The sequence below is a fragment of the Calonectris borealis genome, chromosome 1 (assembly GCF_964195595.1).
Source record: "Calonectris borealis chromosome 1, bCalBor7.hap1.2, whole genome shotgun sequence".
NCBI classification, from domain to species: Eukaryota; Metazoa; Chordata; class Aves; order Procellariiformes; family Procellariidae; genus Calonectris; species Calonectris borealis.
Genome location: NC_134312.1, coordinates 145,673,910 through 145,693,061, shown reverse-complemented (window position 1 = coordinate 145,693,061; position 19,152 = coordinate 145,673,910). Strand labels below are relative to the sequence as shown.

At 38.1% G+C, this 19,152-nt stretch overlaps 1 protein-coding gene across 1 annotated transcript in view; it reads right to left on the bottom strand.

The window, feature by feature from the left end:
- The window catches only part of OCA2 (OCA2 melanosomal transmembrane protein), a 192,438-nt gene that overhangs the window by 48,612 nt on the left and 124,674 nt on the right, over positions 1-19,152 (bottom strand). The window contains exons 21-22 of the mRNA XM_075136354.1: positions 18,372-18,465; positions 4,372-4,465 (exon numbers count right to left, since the gene is read on the bottom strand). Coding sequence (XP_074992455.1) covers positions 4,372-4,465; positions 18,372-18,465 — 188 coding nt within the window. The remainder of the gene's footprint in view (positions 1-4,371; positions 4,466-18,371; positions 18,466-19,152) is intronic.

The following is a 19,152-nucleotide window of genomic DNA, read 5'->3' as shown; positions in this document are numbered from 1 at the left end:
TGCTCTGATGTTTACCCTTGACCATGTACAGCAAATATCCCATTGCTCTCTATTTCCTTTTCCAAAATCCAGTGACTCACAATTATTTCTATTTTTACCACTTAAATATTTGTCTCTGTGTCCATCCTCCAATTCACTTACTAGATCACATAGCACACCAATTCCCTTTTATCTCTGCCCATTGATGATATGTTAATTAGAAACACAATGTGGGAAAAGTATAAGAACTTGGGGAGGAGAAACAGATATACTCACACTCAAGTAAGTAACATGAAAGCTGAAAGAGACTTGGATTTAACAGTGAATAGTAAATTAAACAGGAATCTGAAACGGCCTAGGTTGACAACGAAAAGGCAAATAGCTCCATATTTTGTATTTAATCTTATCTTTGTGAAATGGGAAAAAAATAAGAGGTCTGTGCCTGGAATATTGTGTTCAGCTCTGCCTTATGAATTACTAGAAGGGTAGTGAAAAATTAGGTTTCAATTTAATTATATTTTAATATAAGATTTTTTCAGGAGGAAAGATTAAAACACATAAATATAGTCTGATGAGGAAGTTTCCAAGGTGGAAAAGGAATGTAATTTGGCTGGACTGACTCCAAAAATGCAAGAGTATCTTTAAGAAAATTGCTACTTCTGAGCTTGATCTTCCTAGGACTTTCAATTTTCTTTTTGTCTTAACATTGTTTCCTCTCCTTTGAATTTGAGGTAGTCCAAATGAATCATCCAGTGGCAGTTATTCATTATATGCCTTCAGATTTCTGGGGCTGATTAAAAGCTGAATCCCAGAATGGCTGAGCTTGGAAGGCACCACTGGGGATCACAAGCACCCTGGGAAGCACACTAATGACTGGCCTCCAGCTGGACTTTGTACTGCTGATCACAGTGCTGAGAACCTCTGCCTTCTCCACGTCCTTTGTCAGCAGGCCATTTTCCCATTCAGTGGCAGGCCTGCATGTCCCCTAATCTTCCTTTTGCTGATGAGGAAGAAGAAGAAGCCCCTTTTTGTTGCCCTACCACCATGTATAACATTCAAAGGTAAAAATATTTTCATGGTAATAAAGTAAGTTTATTACGGTATTTGTATATTTTAAGGGACATGGGAATCTTTTTATTTCGGTGGAACGTAATGAAGTATCAAGAAAAGCTCACAAGGGCCAGAAACAGCAAGTTGAATACACAGCAACCTAGGGATCTTCTCTCACAGGCAATCTTGCTCTTCCCCTTACGAGCACTGTTCAGACAGAACTGGTTTCTACATGTGTTGACGGGTAACGTGGGAGAAGGGAGCAAAACCTGAATGCGTTCTCGGTAAGATACTTGGTGACACTGGCCAGTACACTCACAGCCAGGCATGTATGATTGGGACCTGGTATCTCCTCAACCAGCAGTGTACTCTGGACACCAGGCTGCTTTAAGGTGCTTCAACACAGAGAGGGACGTTCTATGCCTTTCTCCCTCCTTTCTCAGTATAATTTTTCCCACCTAAATGCCATCCTACCGGGACCTCTCTACAGGCACAGCACCTCCAGCACATGGGCCTGAGTTGCTTGGATGGTGAGGATGGGACACCAGGGCTGGCTGTCTTCCCCTTACATCCAGCCGCATCCAGCAGTCTGAAGGGAGATGAGTACCCCCAGGTTCTTGAGGAAGGTCCCTCCTTATGCAGGGAAGGAAGCGATTAAATGTGGCTCTTCCCCAGGATGCTAGATTTCTGACAGACTATAGCATTCATGGTCATTCAGGCATGCACCCCCCTCGCACAGGATTCCTTCTGCTGAAGGCACTCCAGATAGAAGCACATCAAGCTGGTCAGACCACAGCATTTGAGGCAAGTTATCACACCTGACCACCTCTGGCTTTGGCTGGGCAGCAGAATAACATTGTACAACACACCAGCTGGGCTGCCACTGTTCCCCTCTTAAAAAAGAGAAGGGGAATCTCAAACTGCATCAAGTGCCACTGCGCAAAGACACACGGGAAAGGTTATGAGCCCATCAGCCCTCTCACAGGACACAGAGCCTGGTTCTTGCCTTTTCCTTTCTCTCCCTACACAGAGAGTCATCATGATGCCTCTCGCCACCGGGCACCCACAGCCTCCCGAGCCTTTCCACCCCTGTTGTGTCAAGGCGTACTCACCAGACGTGCTTAGCAACCCTGCCCAGAGTTCCTCCTCAGACCACCATGTCAAAACATGGTTTACAAAAAAGCTGCTTCTAGCAAAGGACCCCCGTAAACATAGTTGCATAATTTTGGCTTAGCATGCAGGTAGGGAGGAAGGGTACGGGAAGTAGCATACTGTGCTGTATGACCCCAGAGGCCTGCACTCTCCTGCACAGAGACACTTGAGAAGGGCAAAACCAGCCCAGGTTGCACTGAAGACACCTTAGGAAAAGTCAGGCATCAGAGGGCCATCATCTCCCCATACATGGTATCCATGATTTTTCCCTGGTGACTCACGGGGGTTTGCAAGATGAGAAAGTAACAATCTGTGTCTATACTGGGAGAAGCACCTCAGAGGACCCTGAATAGGGATACGAATCCTAATGGGTGATCCTGGGCAGAGGGAAGAAATGCAGACAAATCACTTCATGCTTTGAGAGGGTTACATACCCTTAATACCATAATGCAATACCTCTTAATGCCAGGAGGAGCCTCAGAAAATATTTAATTGGGGCACATTCAACTGAAACAAATATTTTCCTAAGACAAATTATAAAGGAGCTCATGATCTGCCTGCTCAATGCTTGAGAAGAAGCCAGCAAATTGGGCTTTTATGTTCTTTCCGTTAATTAATATCCATTGCTATCTTCCTGTGACCACTCTGGATTCAGTTCTCACATCTTTGCTCACAATGGCTACAGCCTTCCCCAATAATTGTTTCCACTGAAAGCATACATATAGAGGGTAATTTTAGAACATCTGTGTATTGTCTTCAATCTTCCCAGAGAATACATTCCAGTGAACACTGCTGAAGAGACCAGTCAGGCTTCACATCCTTGTTACTGCTTAGATGCTCAGTCAGTGTCATGGAGGCTTTAAGAACATTTCATTATAAAATCTACATAGAAGACACATTATTAATGCTAAATACAAGTTAAATCCCCAAATGACAAGCTGAACATCGCCAAAACACGAACAGAACAATCCGCAAGCCCATTGTTGCTGTACCGCCATCTTTTTTGCACCATGGGCTTGCCTTCCAAGAAGTCTGTTAGCTATCACTGTATACTACATACGACTGCATTGCAGTCTTAAAGGTCCTGACAACCAAGACTTTGATTTGATAGCTATTCTGTCTTTCTAAAACATATCATCAGAAGACTACGGGTGAAGAGATAAACTGTGCTATGAGCAGCACATGCTCATAGCAAGAATTTTAGCAAGAACAGTTCAGATCATCTTTCTTTTTAGGGTTATCATTGTCTCTGCTCCAGACACTCCCATATGATTAATCATATTAATTATGCAGGTTTGGAGGCTTTGAGGTAAACAATATAAAGGAAAGGTCATAGAGCTGAGAAACTAAAATAAACAATGTAAAGAAAAAAGAGAAGAAAATATTGGTGTGAACTTCACAGTATCCTTTGCCCTAAATATGCAGAAAAAATAATCAAGGAATTATGTTTTAGTTAAATCAACTACACTTTAACTTCAAGGCTAGTCCTCTATTTGTCAGTTTCCATTTACATCTTTCAATCACAGTCTCAAAAATTGGAGGTGTTTGGAAAAATATTAAACTCTTGTATGCATTAAGTACATTAAGTACATGTTGTCCCTTAAAAACCTGATGAATGACCTGCAGAGGAACTTCCATTATTAAACAACAATAATTAATTATTAATTAAACAATTATTAAACAACAACTTGAGCTGTTACTAGCTGCTCATCGCACTTTCACTCATAGCTGTTAAGCAGCTGGTCAAAAGAAGTAATTACTTTTAGATAAATAGGTTTACTCATGCGATCATGCAGTAAAGTTCTGCTCAGTCTAAACTTTCTTTTGGTGATGGAACATCTGCAAAAATGTGCAGATGAGAAACTACATTTAAATTGTATTTAACAACAAAGCAACAATTTAGTTTAATTACAGAGCTGAAGATAAGATAGAGGGTGATCAAAGCAGGAATTTCTGAGGCTTTGTTTCTCCTGGGGTTCCACTGTGCTCCCACCACCTTTATGCATTCTATCCACAGTATGCAAAAGTAAAGTGATCTGCCCTCCACCCGCATTTCAGTTGCCAAAAACAAATTAGGAACACAGGTCTATTTTATAGACCTTTTCTCCAGATTTTCTCCTTGGAAGATCCATTATTTGCCTAGAGAAAAAAATAAATATCAGATTTAAGGTGAGAATTTTAAAATTGTACCTGAAAAACTCCATGAAAGAGAAGCCATAACCATGCTGCTCAGCAATTCCTGCACAAACAACGTTCGCAGATGCTCCAATCAATGTTCCATTACCTGCAGTTCAGAAAACAAATACCAGTTTATAGTTGTGCTCTGTTTCTCACCCTTCCTCTGTTTATTCTATGCTAAAGTCCTAAGATGTACTAGTTAGAAAAGAAAAATCAATTTCTGTTACATGTGCTTGAAAAGAAACGTACAGACAGTATCTCCACATCCTATAAATAGCTTCACACTTTGAAAGATAAGCCTGGTATCATTCTCTGATTCTACATAAACCAGAAAAATAGGGAAGGAACATAACACCAATCTAGCAGTTGTCAAAATGACACCAGAGACTTGCATTCAGATAAACTTGCTGATTTTTGGTTTTCATACAAGAATGTGCCATCAGATGATCTGAAAACAAAGGATGAGATAGTTTGAGGTGCTAAGAAAAACGGATGCCTTTTTTCCTTACACAAACTTGACATTGACAAATTAGTTTCTTTTTTATAGAGAGGGTAACTAATTGCTAAGATTTTTTTTTTTAAAACAGAAATTTAAAACACAATAAGTGGGACAATGAAAGGGAATGGATCTGTTTCACATCTCTCTGCTAAGGCAAAAGGATCACCACATATACAAAGTTTGCTTACCAAACCACAGTGGTTCTTTAATACATAAAAGGACATAACTTTATTCAGTGAACTTCACCAAATTACATTACACAGGTCCCCTTGAGAGAGGAACACACCAAAGGAAAATAATATGCCATGTTTATAATATGTATCTATCCTCTTGGAAGAACTATGTACTTCTCTTTTCTCCTGAGCCTTTTCCAGTAACTGATTTATTCCTGCGTTTTCTCTAAACTTTCAACAAGGTGGCAACTTAAAGAAGTCAGGTATTCAGAGCTCAGAAAAACCGATCCATTTTCTATAGCTTTCCCATGAGTCATACCTTAGACTTAAGAAATGTTGTATACTTGACTTAAAAAAGCAGATATCTTCAGCAAATATTTCTGATCTTAAGCACAACTTGGGAAGTGACAGTGACTCCTACATTCTGTTCCTTAATTGAAATTTTGAACAAAAGAGGTAACAATCTAGGAGAAAAATTTTGTATACTATGGCAAGTCATCTCTTTTGCCATACATCATTACATGAACAATCCATTATTCTAGGCACAAGTCTTCCTTTGCTCCCATTGGCATATAGTTACTCTACTCATTTTGGCCCTGTTAAACATTACTGCTCAGTGGAGTCTTCTGGTCTGACTTTGAGAGAAACAGATCAGAAGGCAATTAATGCTCCAGTTAATTGCTTTGACTTAGTAAATGTTTCAGATCACTCAGAGATCCATTTACCAAAGAATAGGTCAGAATAAAGGCAGAAGGATTATTCCCCTGAGTATTCACACATGGTACCCATACAGTCTTCTGCACCTGAAAGTGCACACAAAATGAGCAGTCTTCTAAAAATATTCTTAAAAAATAATAGAACACTCTTAAATTTAAATAAAATGAAGTGACAGAGTTCGGAAGTAAGGAAAAGGAGAGAAAAGATGTGATATGGAAACATTGGAGGAAGGAAGATCTTCCTCTTCTAATAACAAAAAGGGAAGTAGAAAGAGCTTTATTGTGATAATTTTGATCCTAGTTTGGATTCAAAGTCATACCAGAGTCAGTGGATACTGAGATACAGGTTTTTGACTGGTCATTCTAGGGACAGAGCAACAACTTTGAGAAACAACTAAACCCCAAAAAGTCAGTCAGGACTTTTTTTTTAAAAAAAGTTGATTTCATGAAAGCCAAAGCTTTCCAAGAAAAAGCCCTTGTGTGGCCAAGTTAAGATTTTCCAATCGATTCAAAGAGAAAGCATGATTCTTATTCACTCCAGGATGGTCAATTATCATCAACACAAAATAAGCAGCAAACCGAGATTTTCGTCCTGGAGTAGAGAGCTGAACATGGATATCTGTTGTCTCAGGTGAGTGCCCTAAACAACATCCATTAAGAATGAGGGTTCTTTTCCTCATCAGCAGCCTCAAACAGCTCTTGAGCTGATCCCACTATGGAACAAGAAAGAAGCTAAAATCTTGCAGACAATGTGAGATGAGAAGAACATTCCCACTACTCCCTCCAATCCCAAATAGATATTTTATTGTATATCTTTAATTGTCCCATTTTTTTTTTAAATCCTATTTTTTTGTGCTCTCCCAGGAGCTATGCTAAGTAAGCTGTTTCCGACTTGCTCTGTTTATAAGACTTTGACCTTGCAAAGGAGCTGGAGCTGGGTGCAGAGTCCTCTCTGTCTATGAGGAGCTCTGCTGATGCTGGTGGAACTGCATATCAATAGAAGGGTATATGCCTACAGACCATAAAAACATTATGGAGCCTTCTTATGAGACACAAGAGTTATTTGTGACCTAGGCTTCTTGTCATATACAGTGAATCACACACCGGCCCACGTGTGCTTCAGGTGTGGAGAGAAAAGATGACTAACCTTACCAGAGGGCCAGAAACCTTTAAAGAATGGTGTCTAGGGTAGCACTGGTCATTAGGAACTGCCCAGCTCATTTCCTTTCCTCTGTCTTTGCTCAAAACATATTTTAGTTATTTTAATGCATGTTTAAAGATATGAAATTTAACTTGGAACATCAGCGTTCCTGGTAGGCTCTGGCATGAGAAAGCCAAGACACAAAGCGTGCGGCTTAATGCAAAAACAGAACAAATGAATACAGCTGATGTTATTAGAGGAGTCAGGCAGGAACACTTAAGGAATTTTCAATTCCAAAACTAATCAGTAGTCTACAGCCTCCAAATATTTCATAAGAGGTTTCTGCTCTACATGTAGCACAATCAGACAACACCATCAGAATAATATTACTGTAAACAAGGAATATAGCTCTGGCTTCAAATTAAAGAAACAGGACTGAAATTGCACTTGTCCCATGGCTGTGACTAGATACAGCTGAGATCTCCAAACAGCACACGCTTTCCTATACTGTACATGGGCCATAGTAATGCCTTCACATAATGAAATATTATGGAAAGAGTTTCTGCTTCAGCAGTGAATTGATTTCGCCAAGCAGATTTCACTTGAGGAGAAATTGTCACCTTAAATGTTATCTGAAAGGACCAGCATTTCTTTTTCATTTGTTCGGAGCGTGTGTGCAATTTAATTAGGTATTGGCTCAGCAGGCTTCAAAGAACTATACTGAAATAAACAACAGAGGCAAACTTTTCTTCTCTTCCCAGGAACATCTGTCTCCATGGCAGACGTTTAACTCAGTAGTGAAACAGCAACACTGTGACTTCTGAATCATGGAAAACCCGAGACTAAGTTAATATACATGGAAACCTACACACGTTAAATTCATTCCAATTGATGCAAATGAAGAAGAAGCATTTTCTAGGACTTCACCCAGTTTTGACTTTATCTTTACATCATCTTCAATCTTAAAAATAATTAAGCTTAAAAAGCATAGCAAAGACTCTTACTTGCTTGTTTGTATGCTCAAAATGTAATAACACACAGGTGAAGTGTATCAAAGAATAACATGGTAATAGCCAATCTGTTTTGATGACTCCTATTGTAGCTTTTTTTGATGACTCCTACTGTAACTCATCCTTTATCACAAGGCTGATCGTAATTAAGAGACTGGATTCATTACAATGAATTAAATATTATATTTCTAATATCAATAATACGTGATATGTATGAGGTAAGACATACATTTTATCCTGCATATCCATACTGCCTTTTATTCTTGGTAGACTATAAGCATTACTGTCAATACTAACTACACTTAATAACTCATAAGCATGAAATCAAGAAAGACCTTTTTCTTAATGCAAAAAAAAAAATTCACTTTAAAGTGTGATCATAGAAAGATACAGACATGTCACTTAAAGAGCTGCTGCTGCCTAGGCTACAGAGAAGAAAATGACAGAGGAATCCTCATGGATCCTATCCATTTTTCCATGGACCTGCCCTGGCTTTGCACAATCATTGCAGAAGCACAGTAGAAAGTCTTCTACTGTTTCTGTCCAGAAAAGGTGACATAAAAGTATCTTTCTGACATTTCTCGGGGCAAATTACTTTGAATATCTTTAGGAAATGTGAAATCAACTCAAAGTATAAGAAAGTATTCAACAGTTTTAGTTAATAAGAATAAATCTATCAAGAAAGATCCAAAACCCACGTATTAAAAGGCCTTTGTATCTCCAGCTAACTTGGAGGTACAAGCAGGAGGATGTTGAGAAGGTTTGTTAAGCCTGATTTGATATCTACAGTATTTACCAGCCCTGCTTCTTCCAGTCTTCTGTTTCCATTTGTAGCTACTTCTTCCCAACCCAGTGTTCAGTTATCACCCTCTGCTACATCACTCCTTCAGACACTGCCAAATTCAAACCCAGAACCTGCACACCACACATAATGCACCTCCCTTGGGCTCAGACAACCTCTCTCTCAGCAAACAGTTTGCCCAGGTGACTATAATCCACCGTGCACTGAAAATCAATACTGGGAGAACGGATTAAGTTTACTAAAGGAAGGGGCTGGGAAATCAGGGAAGAATTGTAACAAGAAAAGGGAGAGAGTTTGCATCAATAACATGTTTCCTCTCACTTTAAGCCTCCTTAGCTGCTAATTTTTACTTGTCAGCAGCACATCTGTCATATCTAAATACCATTAGTTCTCAGGTGTCTCTGATATCGGCCCCTCAAGAGCAAGCCTAACCCTTGGGTTTGCTGCATTAATATGTTTGCCTGAAGAATCACCTCAAAGTGCCCGGCAGGATTAGTGTTTATTACTCAAAGCACTGAGAAATCAAGGGGAAGGGATTATCACTAACAGAGCTATTTGGCCTAGCATGAGCAGCCTTAATAAACAGGAACTTTCTCAAATATAAAGGAGATGATAGTACCTTGTGCAATAGTAAGCTTAAAAGTGGATTGCTTACAGAAAAGCCTTGCTTTGTTGTGAACATTACAGACCACTTCCCCTCCACATGTTCTGACGGTGGATAACAAGCTACACCTATACTTAACTGATAGCATTTTCTCTTCCCTGTATCTCTGGCTAGCTAATGCAGAAGCAGAAAGTCTATCCTGTTTTCATGTCAACACAAGCCCTAAAAACAGCTTTTCCCTGACCTTGGACAAACATCTGGGCAAGGCCCAGTTTGACACAGGCACAGCTGTTTGCACTGCTTTGTCCCAGACAAGGGCTGTCACTCTGAAACCAGGAGTTTGCTACGGAATCATGAATAATTTTAGGATGAGGATTCTCAGCCCTGCTTTTTGCTGTAATCAAACCATCCCACGATAGTGTCAAAGCAAAACTTATTGAAAGGAGCCAGCTTCTTGTTTCCCATCTGTTTTCAAAAGAAAACTCTGTGTAGTCTCTCACGTGCTTTACATCATTAAATATAGGGAGACTGACATGTGCGGCTTCCTTTCCATAGCATATTCCATTTCTCTACTTAAAGCACAACCTAAGCAAATGTAACAAATCTGGCTGCAGAAGCGAACACTAAATGGTTATGGTTTTGATTAGCTTACAGGAGACAGCCTTCATAGCTTTCAGAAATTTTCTGCTTCACACAAAACTAATCCACATTTGCCTCATTAAGCAAAGCCATTTATATTCATCTGTTAAATGTCTACAAGTCTTGAATATCTTTTAATAATTTTTATGTGTAAAAATTAACAAGCCCTCAATAATCAAACTTTGCAGTCAATAAAGAGCTACAGAATCAAGGCCAATTAAACCATTAACCATCCCTAAAATAACAAGGAACCTCAAGACATAGGCAGCAAGGGGGAGAAGGCATGCATGAACTCATTCAGTGTTGTTATATGTTAGAGATTGCAGTCATATGATATAACATTTTTTAATTTTACCCATTTGGAACCATTTTGAATGGGATGTTTCTGCACAACTACATACACATGGAGTTTATGGGAAAAAAAAAAAAGAATTTAAATCAAAGTTTTGAGTTAATTTATCCAAAAAGTTCATTGAACTGCATTCAATCCAACACTTTTAATCAGATGAAGTTTACCATTTTTTATCACCACTACTATACAACCAGCAGGACAGTTACTATAAGTATTGCACTATTCAACATTCATTGCTTTCTTTTTGCTATGAGAGGAAAAGGTGAAATTTAAATTTGTTACTTTTCTACCAGAAGTGTGAAACAAATAAGGCAGATTTCTGAACATCCTGCACTTGTTACTTTAACAACATAAAGAAATCCTAAGTTTCTTTCAAACCCAGACATCTGTAAAAGAGACATAACACCTGAGGTGATCACTAAGGTCATCTCTCTCCTTGAAATCAACTTACCCAGTACAAAGGTAAAACAAACTAGTATAACGAGAGATAGTGTCAGCAGTGTACTCTGACACGCCATTCCCTCATGCCCTGAAACACATATTCAGGTAGGTTCCCTTTAAAGCCTTTAATGCTGCACGCAAGCCCCAGCTTACACTTTTTTTTTCTCTCTGATTTTTAGACTCAGAGGCTAAAACTATGTCAGCTCAGTTTCACAGCTTCTCCACACATGGCACAAATATTGAAAAATAATTCCATGTATAGAGACCTGGCATAAAAGTACATTATTCAACTTTATCATAACTTACTTTGAAGTTGAGCAGAACGAGATAATATTACTCAAAAAACCCAAGTTATTTCAGAATATCCAGTTGCTTTAAATTCAGATTCCAACTTAACTCAAATTGACTTTCAGTTGGAGCCTACCTGTTAAGTTTTGCTATGGTTTAAGTGCCTTTTTTAAAAAAGTTTCATAACTCCTGCTAGTGCCCCTCTTTGGTTTAGGTGTGCAAACTGCAACTGTGCTCCATATATTTATTAATATATGTATAAATAATACCTAGTGCATGATTATTACTTTCTTCAGCATCATACAGAGTGCCTGATTCATCAATATGAATCAATATGAATATTGCAGATTGAGGGTTTTTTTTCCTCCTCTCTGCTGCACCACTCAAGGTGCAGAAAAGGGGGTATTACCTGGAAAGTGTCTGCAGAGGAAGGAGAGTAGATAAGCCAGTATTACCTTCTGCACTTAAGCATTTTGAAGCTTGCTACAGCTTCCTTGTCTTGTTCTGTCTGATAGTCCAAATGCTACCTTCTAAATGACTGTACTTCTTCTGCTGACAGCTATGCAGAGTCTGTATTCTCGTATTGCAGCAACTCACCAATACAACATCATGAGTTTGAATATTCTATATTATTCTGAAAACAGAAGTGGCCAAGGCTGCTAGAAAGAACCTTTTGTAATTTGTGATAAACAAATGCACAAAGCAAGTAAAAAAATTAAACAAAACTCCACATATGCTTTGTAGGAGTCTCCGATGTCATCTCTGATCATTATCCTATCTCTAATTTGCAGAACTTTGTAGCATGCAGTTATTTTACACAGACGGAAAACCATTAATACAAGCATTTCAAATTCATCAGTAATGCAAGCATTATAATCAAGTGAGCTTGACGTTTGGTTTAAATTCTTTTTCTAAATCAATGTAAAATAGAATAGAATTCTACATATTACACATAGCTCTCTTCTTTTCCATTTTAAAATCTAAGATTTACCATCCAAACTATAAAATCTCATCAGTACAGATGAAACAGCATCCTTTACCCCATATACTTCATATTTCACCCTTAGTAACATACATACATCTGTATATGCATGTCCGCCAAGATAAGTCTTTTCAAGCTCAGAAAAATGCTGAGAAAAATTGACTAGGTTCAGTAGGGGTTTTGTTTCCGTATTAACTCAGTGTCTTGAAGCCAAGCAGACCTCTGATATTGCCTTAATACAGACAAAGGTGCATCTGTCAAATGTACACACACAGTTTTAGCAGTTTTTACCCTTTACATTCACATCTTCCGTATATCTTCCATGCCACAGAGGATTATCTTTGGTAATCTTAAAGATTAGAGAATGTCCTTTCTCTGCAGGGGCTCTGGTAACGAGCCTGGCTCTCACACCAAGGACTTTACAGCACTGCTGGGCTTTAAGAACTTGATACTGAAAAAACGTGAAGATGGCCCAGAGTTTGAATGTCATGAAAGAGCTAAGGAAAACAGCAGCGGGGTTTTTATAGAAGGTTACAGATTCTGGCTGTTCCAGAAATAAGCAAGAGGACAGTTTGGGCACTCAAATATCAATAGACAGAAAAGGTTCCTTGTGCTTGTATCTGATGATGCTGTTCCTTATGCTACAACAAAACCCAAAACTTTCAGTTAACACCTGAATGAGTTCTTCATTAAGAACAAGCAAGTAGTACTGCCATTTGATGGACAGCAATCACAGTTTATGTCCATGTTTGTCATTTCCGTAATTGCAAACATCATAGAAACAATGCAAAGTATACTCAGAAAGTAAATTAGATGTTAATGTAAGACATACAAAATACCTGCTGTAGTTTGCTTCTACGTCTGTACAATTTAGAGGCATAATACTGCTAAAGACTGCACCGAGGTCTTTAAAGAAAAACTGTGAGACATCTCCTAAATTTTCTTATTTGTTTTGCTTGCCTTTCAAAGTCAAGAGCAGCAGTATCCATTTCCTTTTGAAAGATCTCAAGTCACTCTCATTCCCTACAATACCACCCTTTGATTTGGATTATGAGTTTTATATCCACAGACAAAATACTTATCTAAATCAGGGCTGTCTCACCCATAAGACATAAAACTGAGCCCCAGGATTTCTCATCATTAAAAGTCTCATTTAGAAACAATAGGAACTTTCAATATCAGTGTCCTGGTTAAAATCAAGCTCAGGTAGGTATATTCTCTCCACTAAAATTTTTTCCTACAGTTTAAATTGTACATTGTATGCAACAATTAAGTTCAAAACCAAAGCTAAACAGTGCTCCTCTTCATAGAATCATAGAATCATTAAGGTTGGAAAAGATCTCTAAGATCATCGAGTCCAACCATCAACCCAACACCATCATGCCTACTAAACCATGTCCCTAAGCACCTCATCTACACGTCTTTTAAATACTTCCAGGGATGGTGACTCAACCACTTCCCTGGGCAGCCTGTTCCAAGGCCTGACCACTCTTTCAGTAAAGAAATTTTTCCTAATGTCCAATCCAAAACTCCCTTGGCGCAACTTGAAACCATTGCCTCTCGTCCTATCACTAGTTACTTGGGAGAAGAGACCAACAATAACTGCTATATTTTTACGCCATATATTCGGTTCTTCATAGACTTTTTGAATGTTTCAAAGTGAAAAGCGTTATACAAATTTGATTTATTGTAACTATAAAAGAACTTCAAATGAACTACAGTTGTGTTTTTTCATAATATTAATTATTATATATTTTAATACATTTTATGTTTTATTGAAGACTATCACTTTTCCCTCATATTGCAAAGAAGGAGGGTTGGTTTAGGAATATAAACAATATTTCTAGGTTTATACCTTCAGTGTGTCTGAAGCTTTAAAACTAGTTTAGGATTTTATTGAGCAGAATCAGCAGGAATAATAAATCAGTGATACTCCACTGTGCAAGACCCCATTGGCATCAGGGACCAAAGGAGGGGTGCCAGGATGCAGAATAGCTATAGCACTGGACCACTGAGAGAAATCCTACTGTTTAGCTACACTGTGGGTTGTACTCCTTTAACAGCTGTAATTAGCACAATGTCCTGTGGATAATGGATTTTATTCACACCTGGGTTTTGACCTTGTAAGGTTAGAAGAAAAGTGCCAGCAGCCCTCTCCTCCTACCTTCTTTCTTGAAGTAGAGCCTACAGCTGAGATTGTGTGGCTGGAATAACACAGCTGTATGCATCCTAGAGTTTGCCTCTTTCTGCAGAATTGTGACAATGATGACTTTCAGGTGTTGTTCTCCAAGAAAACATACAGTGAAGAAAAATAGCGCAAAACTATAAACTGCAGAAAATGTCCCCTTTGGACCACAGCAGTAGTCACTGCAGCAGAGAAATACTTTTTGGTTTTTTCTGTGCTAGCAACTGAGAACTCAAACGTAGGGACTTCCAAATATGAATTCAGTCACTTTTTAACTCAAGCCCTTTTTTCCTCTCTTTTTTCCAAAAACATTCTTCTTATAAACCATGAAAAAAGAAAGAGATAAAAAGACAAATAAATGCCAGCTCTTTAAATGTCAAATGTACAAAACCCCTTCAAATAATATCTTAACTATAACCTCTTCAGCTCAGCAAAGAATCTAGTTCTACACAATTGAACAATCTTAACAGGTAGATTTCTGACTGTGCACTTACTCAAATTGAGTTGAATCCATGTTTCATGTTATTTTAAAACTTATGAGCCAATAGAAGCAGTGCAATTAAAACTCCTCTTGTTCTGAAATTGCTAGAGCTAGCAATCTTCATTTGTCCTCCAAATTTCAGGGCAGCATTCCCTAGACACTATTGGAAGGTCTACATACAACTCAGTCTCAAGAAGTACCATAATTTCATATTGTACTACAGTAGGAAGCATTAATGAATAACGCTTTACTCAATGTCCTCTCCTGCAAAAAAAAATATGGATGCAGATTCGTCAGAACACCACAGAAAACAAGAGACGTTACTTCCTTGTTTGTTTCCTGTAGTTACTTTTGAATTTCCTGTTTTCTTTTCCTTCATGATCAAACATAATTGAAATACTGGCAGATAGTACATAAAAACCCCCATGAACAATACAATTTTTCCAGCTACTAGTTAGTCAGCCTGACCATTAATGCCCAGACTTACAAGGGCATCCAGCATTCAGAAGAATTGACAAACTGAAAGGTCCCAAGGTCCAAATTCATTTGACCTGTCTTTGGGGAGCCCCCTCAGCAACTGAAGTTCTGTGCATTAGGGGCTCCAGTATGCTCTGCAGAGAGCGTCTGGCATTTTCAGTGGATGAATAAACATCTGCCTCCTGTACATGCCAATCTCCCCATCACCAAACAGAGAGCCTGGGGCAGCCAGACTCCTAACTTACAACTTAATTTAAGTTCTTAAAGATAGCTGGGACAAATATAAACCAAAATTTCCAGAACCGGATCCCCTGAAAAATTACCGTGTTTATTTCTTAACTGCATAAGATTGACCTGACCTGAGCAAGAAAACTTCTGCAAACTCTGAGGAAGACCCAAAGATTTCAAAATTGTGACCATCTCATCAGGGACTGCTCGTGGTCATCACTGTCCTTGGCTTCCTTGATTAAGAGACAGGATTTTTCATCCCTTCTCACATTTCACAGAGCAAAGAGCATCTACACAATATTCAGTTACTCCTTATGTCTGAGTCCAATGCTGTGAAAGACAGAGTAATTTAATAGCATCAGTTCTCTCTTTTGGGAGACGCTGCTGAAGATGACAACAGTGTGGCAGTTATACTGGCAAAAGTCTCTTCATATTGCTTGAGACTGACTCAATCTTTCTTTCATTTCCAGGACAACAGCTAAAGCAATGAAGGAAAATGACTGTCTTTTCTCATCCTATCATCTTCCAACCCCATAGCTGCCTGCGCACTTTGTGACAGTAGGAAAAAGTAATTGCATCCACTGGAAATTTTTCAGGACAAAATGTTGCAGGGCATTTCCCAAGACAGGCACAAATGCTGACGCTCCCTTCACGGACACATAAGCATACAGCACTGTTTTACCCTGAACCCCATAAATGCTATCAAATTACCAGAATTGAAGCTCTGCATTACGTAGTAAACCACTAACCCTAAAATATGCAGCTATAATTATTATTTCATCAGACTCTTCTACAAAATGTCTTGTTTGCCAAGTTCCTTTGATTGCATGAGCAGTGGTAAGATCCAATCTTTTGCCTTAAGCAGCAGGCAGTAATGATATAATTGTCATCTACCCCTTCCACAATGCGATTAGCCTACGTTGAGGATTTCTTCACACCACTTCAGTGCTAGTAAGACCTTTCTTTCGGAAATAATTTTTAAAGGCCATCAACACTTTCTTTTTTAAAAAAAGAAAAGTCCTTTTTCCCTCACTTTTGGGAGGCTATGAGATCTTTTAAAACAAAAGTTTTTCCACCCTTTTCATTCCCTAACAATAAGCTTTTTGTTTTGACCTGGGAAAGTCAGAAGCATATTAATTTTCAAACTAACACTCCTATGAGACCTTTGCCAGTAAAACTTAGCATATGCTCGGCTTTATCCTAATAGAGCACAGTCTGGAGAGTTTAAGCTTTTGCTGATAATGATAATGATCTAACTTTTTATCCAAATATTTGTATGGAGCCTCTCTGAATACCCGGGCATGTCCTATGGATCTCTAGTGATTTTAATTCAAATAATTCCCATGGTATTGTTTATGTTTTTACTTTTGCTTCATACTGCATACACACAGAAGTCTCTGTAAAAATCCCAGCAGCCTTTCAACAAATCAAATTAAAGAAATTTGGGTTAAGATGATAACTGACACTTTAGGAAAATCAGCTGAGATTTTGTAAAGGCTCCAAGGCTGGTGAAGTGCCTTCCACTCAGAATATGTCAGCATAATCTGGCCAACTTTATATTCCTTATGTTTTGTTTTGCTTTTTTAATCTGAAAGTTTAATGAAATCAGAGTGTGTTCGGTGATTAGCAAATTGTGAAGAAAGATGATATTTTTATGGCAAACATCTATATAAAGATATGTTGATTATTCAAATCACTGGTTTTAAAGAGGAAGAGATTAAAGTCACAATATAATGATGAGTAATGATAAGTACAAAAAGATATTCCTCAAATGAATAACTGATGTTTGGTATGAATTGTCCCACCTTTGCAACATGCTCTTAAAATTCAATCTGTAAATTACATCATTATAATCTTTGTTAGATATTAAGGTCACTTGTACTAGCAATCACTTAGCTAAATAAACAAACCAGAACTTTTATTACATACAAAACTGGTTTTAGTTTTAATCTCCGTAAAGTTAAGGAAACTATTTGGAGGGGCATGGAGGGGCAGAAGGGGTGGATTCATTGCAGAACACCATTTTATCCATTTTAACTTTATTTAACCTAACTACCTGAATATTTCGGGATCAAAATACAGCCCAATACAATGTAATTAACATTAAAATTCTCAGTAGTAAAAAAATAATACTAACTTTATTTCGTATTAAAAACTTACACATTTTAATTGTACTTAGTACGCTTATTATTTGGAAATGTTGTGTTGTAATACCTTCATAAGCCATTTGCAGAATGTAAAAAAAGAAAGTAATCAAGTATAAATATTAATTTTAAAACTACCAAATGGCTATTCTCCTTTATTGTTATAACAAATAGAGAGGAAATCCTGGGCCTACAATACATACATGTTAAATCTTCAATTTAAAAAAAAAAAAAAAAAAACAACAAAAAAGTAATGAAACCATCTGCTTGTTTTGTGCTAATGCACTAACAATACAAGAAATCCCAGTTAACACCAAGATGGGCACCAGGAGAGTGGCTATTATCTTTGACTATTAGAGGTACATTTCCCAAAGACTTCAAAAAGTCTTTCCTTAGAGTAAGGAGTGCTAAATGGGTCAGCAAATGGATACTCAAACCATTTCTGTAAGCCAGCCAGAAAACCTCCCAGTGACTTCAGAAGACTTTGAATCAAGCCTTCAGATCTCAGCTATTATACATTTTCTGCATCTTTTCAATGAACAGTGATGGGTCTCTGTTCTGAAAGCTAAATGTATCTTTGTATTTTCTCTCACAAGATATCAGAACCCCATAAGTACCATCTGGACTGATTCTTTGTGCGTCTGTACTTTATGCAGATATGCAAAAATCCTACTGTAGCAGCAAACACTGACTGGGATCCTTATCCAGGAGTCCTTTGAAGTCAAAAGGAGCTAGATCAGACCCTCCTTATGCTTTGCATAATAACATCATTGAACCTGTTGTGCCAGTTTATACATGCCATAATTGCATAGCTATTACCTTATGTCAGCTTTCTCACATAAACTCTTACCTCCAAGGCACGCACCCATGGCCAATGAGAAGATTAATGGTTTCATAGGCAAGTTAACATCAGGATCTTTGCTGAGGTTGAGAAGCACAGGAATCTGTGGTTTAAGAAGAAAAGAGAGAGAGATTCAGGAGACATTAGCCAACCATCAGCACAATATAAATAAAATTCATGCAAGTAAACAACTTAAAACAATAGCAAGTTGAAGAATAACTTGGGTTATTTTTCTTTTTTTTTTTTTAATTAGTATTTTTGCATCATATTCTTGTTCTGGGTTCACTTTTCCCCACTGACCGTGCTAGTCCCACAAGCCAAAGAGAAGGCATCGGCAACATTAGGCCAAGCTTGACACAGGTACTGCTGACAAAACTACTACTACTGAGGATGTCTTAAGGTTATGAGTACCTCCCTCTAGATCCTACCAGTTCAACAGGGAACCGACAGTGACTATAAATCAATTCCCCCTCCATTACTTGAAACCTAAGGGACAGAGTTATATCCCCTCTTCTTGCTGGAAACAGCTGTAAGAGATGTCCAGATCTTCATAATCAAGATGGCTGTAGATCATGTGTCAGTAACTAAAAAATTCCCAAATCCTTGTTGTAATCAAAATTGTCTGATCTGATAGGGAAAAATTGAGAAAGATCAATGCGGCAGGCTTCTGAATTCATAAGCAGAGTTGAGTCATTTTACTTTTTATTCTAACATTATATTTACCAGATAATGTAGATTTAGTTCACTGGGAAATGTTTGCAAGTTTTATGAATTCCATTTAATCATTTCA